This window comes from Amborella trichopoda, chromosome 9 (genome assembly GCF_054954075.1).
Source record: "Amborella trichopoda isolate Santa Cruz 75 chromosome 9, AtrichopodaSantaCruz75HAP2 v2.0, whole genome shotgun sequence".
NCBI lineage: Eukaryota > Viridiplantae > Streptophyta > Magnoliopsida > Amborellales > Amborellaceae > Amborella > Amborella trichopoda.
The window spans coordinates 1,219,780-1,228,984 of NC_142344.1; the positions used below are offsets into that span (position 1 = coordinate 1,219,780).

Sequence of the window (9,205 nt, forward strand, 5' to 3'; positions counted from 1 at the left end):
TTATTATGAATCAATAATAAAGTGTGTTCTTTAACGGAACATATTAGGCAATACTTTTATGCACGGATGGTTGATGTAAAATAGTGCAAAAGTTGAATACTATGTATCTTGGTGTTTTGTTATATAATACACTTGTAGATTACACCAGGTATAAGATAGATATGTGTTTTCATGCAATTTTGAAGCTGACCAAACTAATCAAAATCTGATATGTCTGATATCATGTCTAACATTAATATTTAAAGAGCCGAGAGAGGTGTTTCCGTCAAAATCAGATCTACAGATAAATAAGCCTTAAAGAGCTATTCTTTTCAGATCGGCAACCGAGTTGGCTTAGGTAGTGTAAAATTCGGAAGAAACAAAAGTAAAAGAAAACAATAATAACATGACTACCAAAATAATAAAATTAAATGGTGATAAAATTAAATAAAGCAATCAAACAAGATAAAATATAGAAAATAAAACAATAAAAAAAGAAGAAACCTAGGCACCCTTTCGTAGATTTTTCTAAAATTTGATATCTTTTATTTTTTGGGGGCCAATTTTGATTAAAAAAAATCGGTTTAACAAATCTTGTAATTCTCACTCGAACCTGCGTATTGTGGGTGATTTATTTTCCTATGCTCAGGATTTTGGATTTGTAAGGATATTTAGCTTACTAAAATAGGATATCCTGAATCTTTTGCATATTCTGAGAATGTTTAGGGTTGGACTATGGTAAGGTTGACTGTAGTTCAGTGTGTCCTATATTGTATTTGAATAGTGTGATCCAGGGTATGTGTATTCATAGATAAGATTAAATTTGAAAAGATGTCTACATTATGGTGGCAATAAATCTTGAGTTTCATAATGACATGAATGGTAGTAGTTAGTGGTTCAAAACTTTAATCGTAGAGCAGATCGTTCACCAAAAATAACATTGGGGATTGCTAATTTTGATCATTATTTTTATTTCTATATTTAACATTTTTTTACTTTAATAAAATGTGATGAAGATAGCAATCTCACTAAGTTGTAGTTTAAATTTTAGTGTATGGGGCATATAAACTTGTCATTCCTTTGGTGAGCTTTTGACTTTTAATTTGGAATCATATACTTTTGATATGATAGGTTTTGGAATAACATGCTTTTATTGTGATAAGTTTTTATTTTTTCTTTTTTTTTTTGTTGAAGTCTTACTCATTTCTCTATATAACTTGAAGCTATTTTGTGAGACTAACATTCAAAAACTAAAAATTGAAGATAAGTTTGTTTAGCGAGAAAAACTGGTGATTATATTAAACCACATAATATGTTTGGGTATTGGAGGAGACTAAAGAAGTATATCTCACTTTCTTTCATAACTTTATAACTAAGTGGCCAAAGAATAGATCTTCACGGGTTTGGAGTAGGATGAGTGATATATTTTGTTTTGATAAAATGAATTTCATTATTTAGTCATCTTGCACGTCTATTTATTAATAAAATAAAAATAGCAATTATATTAATAAAAGAGAAGAGTTTATATAGAGCCCAGGCTCTACACAATCAAATTTGAGCTCACCTCAAATTTGATGCTCGAATATCATCAACTTGATTATCTCGACGTCAAGATGCATGTACATGAGAAAAAAAATGGATTTCAAGTTTTGAAAATAATGCATCTTGTCATGCATTTTTTGGACCATCAATTTTCAATATTTTCAAGTGTTCATAGATCTACTCGATCTATATTATTTTTTGAAAGGTGGGCTCTAATTGGATTGTTTAGAGCCTTGGCTCTATACAAACTATACCCTTAATAAAATATTTATTTATGATTAATGATTAATAGTTTTATAGAAAAAATGCAATCATGAATTTTATTTCTTCTACTTTAAATTTTTTGTGATCCATGACTAATGATAATTATTTTTTAAGCAGATAAAAACAATATACATTTTTTTGGCCAGTTTAGCAGCAGACGTTCTAAATAAAAAAAATCCTAAATTTACGTAAAAATTTCAAAAAAACAAATCCTAAAATTTTCTTGAACATATATAAAAATAAGAACATGGCACAATCGATAACTCAAAACACGTGCAAAGCACGTACTCTTTGCTAGTACTTTAGAATGTTGAACTTATGTCTAACACTTTAGAAAGTTAAAAAATTGTAGTAATATTACTTCCGATGGCCCAAGAAAGAGATCTCAAACTCCATTCTTACACACAGTAAGGGCCCCAATCCCCAGTGAATTCATCATCATCGTCGTTTCTTTTCTCAAGTAAATGGGATTGGCTTGTACGTCTAGGATTCATGATAAGTTTTTGACAAATTTTTACGTTACCAAACGCCTTTACCTGGGTATGGGACAAGCTAAGGTAAAATTTACGATCCTCACCGTTCTTAAAAAAATTTATGTCTAACACTTAAGAAAGTTAAAAGGTCAAGAGAAAGAGTTCTCGAACCCACTAAAATACCCCAAAAACAAAAAACTTTCCAAAGTTAAAGACTTTTTCTTGTCCCATGTTTTTGAACTCTCTGTAGAAATTCCTAGGATTTTTTTGAATTGTGCACACAAATATATCATGTCACAAAGGCCAATTTTGAGAGGTATTTCTAATACTGGTGTCTACTTCATGATCTAACACACATCAGTGACAGCACTCTCCCCCCTTTCTCATAGACAATAACATTTTTTTCATAGCCAAGGAAAGCTAGCCAACGTAAACTGCCAATAGAAGTGGCCGAAATTACTCATCAGTGACCGATTACTAGACAGTTCATGTCAAACAAGTTCATGTCAAACAAGTTAATGCGTGGGGACTGCTACTAATTGACCAAGTTTGAAGCTACCAAGAAACCAATCTAAACCCATCAAGCAAACTATCACTAAAAATTCCATCAGCTCAAATCTAAACCCATCAAGCAAACCATAATAACCACTATGAATTCAAAGACAAGGTAAACTACTTAATTTGACTATAATTTCTGTATTCAGATCAAGCAAACCACAATAACCACTAAAAAATCCCTCACCCCTTTTGTTTGGGGTGAACAAGGTAAAACTACTCAATTTAACAATGACTTGTGTGTTTATCAGGTGTTCATTCTCAGTTATTCTCGGTATGACAATAACTTCTGAGAAAACAGGTGTTCATTTCTCAGGTGTTCTTGCTATGACAATAACTTCTTTGTTTCTCACCTGTTCTCGGTATGTTAATAAGGCTGAAGAATCAGATTTGATAGGCTTTGGTGTAAAAGAGAAGTGAAGTTCAATTCTTACTGAAAATATAAGAGAAAATCAAACACACCAAACTAACTATATCAGAATAGCTATATCCAGGAACCAAGTAATCTCGTTCTCTCCAAAAAATATATATTATAAACTTCTTTTTCTATAGTTAACAAAGTTCTCAAACACAAAGAATTGTGTAATCGAAGGTTGAAGACCGATTAAAGCCTTTTCTCCAACTAATGCCTCAGTAATGCTCACATATCCACATCAATAAAATTTCAATGATATGTAGTAACAATTCTGTTAAGTGATTCATCGTGGCTTGCTGATTTCTAGCTACACCACATAGTTTGATGATAAATGTGATATTCTTTAGCTTTGGAAGCATTTTCCATGGACTAGAGGTCTCTTGATTAGAATGTTTCTTCTCGAAATCCATTACATCATCACTATCAGGAGTCTAGATCCATTACATCATCACTATCAGGAGTCTAGATCCATTACATCATCACTATCAGGAGTCTAGATTCAACTAAATCAAATGGATTAAGAGTCTCTATTACATCATCACTACCAGAAGTTTAGATTCAACTAAATCAAATAGATTAGGAGTCCCTTGATTAGAATGTTTCTTCTCTTCTCGGAGTCCATTATCATTAGGACCAGGAGAATGTTTATTCTCGGAGTCCATTACATCAAAAGGATGTTTCTTCTGCAACATACTTCTGCAACATAAAACCTAATCAAGAAGAACAAAGTTATATTTCCTTTAAAATATACTTCAAACCTTATCACTAATAATATTCCAACAACAAAATAATGGAAGGGAAAGAAAAAGAGAAAAGAATGGAAGGAAAGAAAAAAACGAAATGTTTATTCTGAAACATAAAACCTAATCAAGAAGAACAAGGTCATATTTCCTTTAAAATATACTTCAAAATAAGGATTTTTCTGAGGATGTTCCAAACTTTTAACCTTTAAAATATACTTCAAAATAAAGATTTTTCCAAGGCTTCATAATGTTCCAAACAAGAAAAGAATGATCAAATGGACTAGGAGTCTCTTTATTAGAATGTTTATTCTCGGAGTCCATTACATCAGAAGGATGTTTCTTCTGCAACATAAAACCTAATCAAGAAGAACAAAGTTATATTTCCCTTAATATATACTTCAAAACCTTATCACTAATAATGTTACAGCAAGAAAATAATGGAAGGGAAGGAAAAAGGGAAAAGAAAGGAAGGAAAGGAAAAAACAAAATGTTTCTTCTGCAACCTAAAACCTAATCAAGAAGAACAAGGTCATATTTCCTTTAAAATATACTTCAAAATAAAGGTTTTTTCAAGGCTTGATAATGTTCCAAGGAAAAAAGAAAAGAATGGAAGGAAGGAAAAAACGAAATGTTTCTTCTCCGAGAAGAACAAGTTTATATTTCCCTTAAAATATACTTTAAAATAAAGATTTTTTCAAGGCTAAACACTAGAAAAAAACACTTATCACCAACCAAACAAGAAAAGAAGGGAAGGGAAGGAAAAAAAAAATGAATGGGAAGAAAAAAAATAACACACAAAAAGGAAAAAAAAAAGAAGAAAAATAACTATTTTGAGGGGCAAATAAAGAAAAAAGACCCCAAAAAAAAAAAAAAAAAAAAGTTGAACTTCCCCAGTAGCCATGGTAGCAGTAAATTTCGACAAAAAAATAACTCAAAACCATACAGAGTATACTTATATAAGTAAGTGCTGAGGTTTATGCACATGGTTTGATAGTTTGCTATGATTTTCTTCAGCGTAGAAGCATTTTCCAATATTTGGATTTTACGAAATTAAATAGATCAGGAGTCTTCTAATTAGAAGTTTAGTTTTTTTCTTGGACGCAAAATCTAACAAAGAAAACAAGGTTATATTTCCCTGTCAATGAAGTGTAAAAGAAGATTTTGCCAAGGCTCTAGACAAGGAGAGCCATGGCTAGGCTAAGGCTGAGGCTTTCAAAAGATTCCATGTCAATTGGGTTCTAGCCCATAGCTTACTGGCATGAACCCATTTAAGTCAAATCTCATGACTTAGTTCAAAACATGCTTAAGCTTACCCTTCTCCAAAAAAAAAGGAAAGCAAAAAATAGTAAAGAAAAGAAGCCACTGAAAAGCTAATAAAGAAGAAAGCACCACTGATATTTCCACCCCTTTTCTTAACACACAATAAATACATATGAGGGTTGGAGAATTCTATGGGATTTTCTGTATTCAAATCTTAAAAGCCTCTACTTCATGGAGGCAATGTCATATGAGAATGGGTGTCAGAGTAAAGAAATATCAATAATTCAACCACCTAAGCATGGCCTGTCCAAACAGAATGAACCACTCATCTCTCTTCTGTGTATGGCAGCTGGATCAGAGAATATTGTGCAAATACAATAAGACTATTTGAACTGCAATAACACATGGCAATATTAAATAAAGCCTCAACTGTAAGAAATTAAGAATGTAGATATGGATACCAGAAAACCAATGCCAGCAAAGTGGGTCATGTAAATCCAGCAAATGTTTTAAAATTCAGAATGTACAAAAAAGAAAATCAATTCTGGTACAGTGGGTCATGCCAAATCCAGGGAAGAGAGCATATTTCAGGTATTTGAGGCCAAGTGAGCATGGGAAAAGTTCTTCTTTTTTTTCTTTTTTCTTTTTTTTCTTTTTTCTTTTCTATTTTCTCACTCTAGGAAAAAAACAATTCATAGAGTTCTATTTTCTCACTCTAGGAGACCAACCAACAATTCAGATTTCATCCATACAGAGTTTTATTTCTCTCTCTACTATGACACAAATAAGTCCTTCACGCCAACATAAATTACACAGAAAAACAAGGAAAAGAAAAAAGCAGCCATTTTTTCCGCTATATAACAACAAAAACCACAATTCAATAGAACAAGGAAGAATATAACAACAAATGCCCAATAAACAAGAAGCCAAATAAACAAGAAGAAAATTACAGGGAATTAGCCTTTTAGAAAGACAAAAAATGATGAGAAGCAATCCTCTGAACACCTAGACTTTTATTTTCTCACTCTTAGAACACCCAAACAATCCATACATACAATCATTCCAACCTCAACTAAAAAATAAAACCAAAAAAATTTCAAAAAAACCAAACATTATTTTGCAATATAACAACAAATCCCAAAAAAAAACCCAAAAAATACAGAGAAAATTAAACTTACAGAGCGGGCACGATCCATACACCCAGAGAGAGAGAGCGCGAGACACAAGAATATGGTGATAACAACAAACCAAACCCTCCTTTCTCTCTAATCAAACCTAAGAGATACAGAGAGAAACAAATAACGACCACCCAAAAGCCTAAAACCACCCAACCCCCTTCTCTACCCCGCCACAACCGGAAAACGGCCTAAACCTGCCGGAAAAACCCCAAACGAAATCAACGGTGATCGTCGTCCCGGCGGCCAGAAGCCGACGGCTCAGATGACAGGGCAGCAAGTAAATTTAAATGCCCCTGCCCCACTAAAGGCTGACCTATGGGCAAATAATTGCCCAAGCGATTGGCCGAAATTTCAGGCGGCCCAAAGCTCCAAACTTGCCCAGATTCCGGCCGCGAGGGCAAGGCCCAGAAGGCGGCGCCACCCGCCGAGGGTGCAACAGGGGCATTTTGGTCTTTTGTGTCGTCGAGCCTCAGTCTCTTGCCCAATAAGAAAGGGGTATTTTGGTCCTTGAACGCGGGGGTAGCCTGGGAATTGTGGTCCTTGAAAGAGACATTTATGTCCTTGGGGGCAGTGGCGGAGGCGGCGGAGGAGAAGTTTGCAGGAGTCGTCCCTGAGCCGGTGGCCGCGATTATGGACGGCTCGGCTTGGCGGAGAAGCCACTCAATCGTCTGGCCGTCCGATTTGTGGCCGAGCTCTCGGGTTAGCTGGAACACACGGGCAGCGCATATTATCGGCATGCGAATGCGGCGGCCCCGTCCGTCCACTTTGGAGTGGCGATCCTTGGACGGGGCCTTCTTTACAGAGAGAACATTTGATGATGCGCCCCCCTGGTTTTGATGGTGATGATGCTGCGCCCCTTGGCTTTGATGGTGATGGTGCTGCCTCTGTTGCTGTTGTTGGTCGGAGGAGGAGAGGGAGCCGTTGCCCGCGCCGTCCGCAGACATGGCTGGCCGCAGCTGATTTCCTCCCTCTACGATATTTCTCTAAGTTCTCTATCTAGACTGCTTCTCTCCTTTGGTGGTTCTTGGTGGCTTTCTCTCTCTACAGTTTCTCTCTCCAGTCTCTCCACACTGCTGCTGATTTTCTCTGGCTACAATTATCGTCACTCTACACTGCTTCTCTCTTTTGGTGGGGTGGTGGTGGTGGTGGCCTTTGGATTGATGGGTTGGGGATTGGGGTCGCCTCTTTATTCTCTCTTCTCCGCACCCCTTTGCTTGATATCTTACTGTCTCTTGGGGTTTCAGTGTATTCCTCTCTCCTCTCTCCTCTCCTGTGTTTGATCTCACTTCTGGGGTTTCAGTGTATTCCTCTCTCCTCTCTCCTCTCCTGTGTTTGATCTCACTTCTGGGGTTTCAGTGTATTCCTCTCTCCTCTCTCCTCTCCTGTGTTTGATCTCACTTCTGGGGTTTCAGTATGTTTCGCTCATGTGGGTCTCTGTTTTTCTCTCTTTTCCTGTGGGTTTCACACTACGTTGGGTGCTTCCTATTCTGTCTTGGTTCTCTCTCCTATTGAGCCTGAGATTTCTCTCTCTCTTGCTCTGATCTGTGGGGTTTACTCTCTCCAGTTGTTGGGGTCGGGCTCTCTCTTGTGGGGTTCCAGTTGTTGAGGTGGGTTCTCTCTCCTACTGGATTTCAATTAATCACTCTCCATCCTCTCCAACCTCTGTTTCAAGCTTTGTGGTCTTCACTCTCTCTCTCTCTCTCAGGATAACTCCCACTAAGCTATCTCCAATTTCTCTCTCTAAATGTGTAGTTCACATCTCGCGCTCTTTTCCGGGTTTCCATCCTCTCGTTAGGGTTTCTCTTTCTCTCTCTCTCTCTCTAAGACCTAACTCGTTATCTTTTTCTTTTTACTTTCTCTCTCTAACTTTCTCCCTCTAAGGAAGGGAGGCTAATCATTGAGCGCGCTTGGCGGGTGGAGACCGTGGCAAGGCCACGTGGGCCTCATGGGACCGTGCGCTTCAGGCCAAGGCAACGCTGCGTGGGTTGCTTCCAGATAAAGCCACTCTCTCTCTCTTTAAATCCCAATCTCACCCTCTAAAAATCCATTTCTCTCTCTTCTTTTCATCTCTAAAACCCATTTCTCTCTCTCTCTCTCTCTCTAAAAGTCGATATTCAGCACGTGTCGGCTCGACGCAGCTCCTGCGAAACCCTAGCTTCAACCGTAAGATGATTTGGACGGCTGAGATCAAGGGGAGGCGAAGGTCATTTGAGATATCGGGACCGTATGATTACAATAGTGCGCGTCTTGATATCTCGGAATATCATGAGCGTTTAGTTTGCATGCCCTCGCAAGATCATACTGTGTATTATTACCTTCTTCAGGCAAACGAGCTTCCGGGGAATGTTTTTTATTTTGAGATCAAGCTAATACTCAAGGAAAATTGTTTCACGCGGGCTGGATCGCATTTCTACATGTGCAGTCCAGAAAATGTAAAGCATCCATCTTTTTTTTAGATGGACGCAAATAGGGTGTTTCATTTAAAAACAAAAACAATGGAAGATAACCCGTCCAAATGTTTTCTTACTAAAATTATTATTTTTAGTTTTTAAATATTTTTTTTTCCGTATTCATGATCTCCACGGTATTATGCGTTTTTAAAAATTAAGTCTTAAAATCCATCCCAAAAATAGATTTATTAAGAGGCCCGGATTTGTATATATGCCCGCTTCGCCACATAGAAACCGGGTCCAATACTTAAAAGGCACGGTTTCTATACTTCCAACCCGCATATAGTAGAGGGCACGGTTTCTATACTTCCAGCCCGCATACAGTAGAGGGCACGGTTTCTATACT

General features: G+C 36.8%; 1 protein-coding gene and 1 long non-coding RNA gene across 3 annotated transcripts; one reads left to right on the forward strand and one right to left on the reverse strand.

Moving 5' to 3' along the window:
* Positions 1-586: 586 nt before the first annotated feature.
* On the forward strand, positions 587-3,536 carry LOC148780288 (uncharacterized). Its single transcript, XR_016040914.1, has 2 exons — positions 587-2,925; positions 3,065-3,536. It is a non-coding gene; the product is annotated as an uncharacterized LOC148780288 (long non-coding RNA).
* Positions 3,327-7,853, reverse strand: LOC18437545 (TCP family transcription factor). 2 transcript variants are annotated; one of them, XM_088846876.1, is made up of 3 exons: positions 6,410-7,853; positions 5,524-5,623; positions 3,327-3,938 (listed from the first exon to the last, which is right to left on the reverse strand). In XM_088846876.1, the coding sequence occupies exon 1, from the start codon at positions 7,351-7,353 to the stop codon at positions 6,628-6,630; it is 726 nt and encodes a 241-aa protein (XP_088703002.1). In that variant the 5' UTR covers positions 7,354-7,853; the 3' UTR covers positions 3,327-3,938; positions 5,524-5,623; positions 6,410-6,627. The 2 variants fall into 2 exon arrangements, with proteins under 2 accessions (XP_088703002.1, XP_088703001.1); XM_088846875.1 differs by lacking the exon at positions 5,524-5,623.
* Between the last annotated feature and the right edge of the window lie 1,352 nt (positions 7,854-9,205).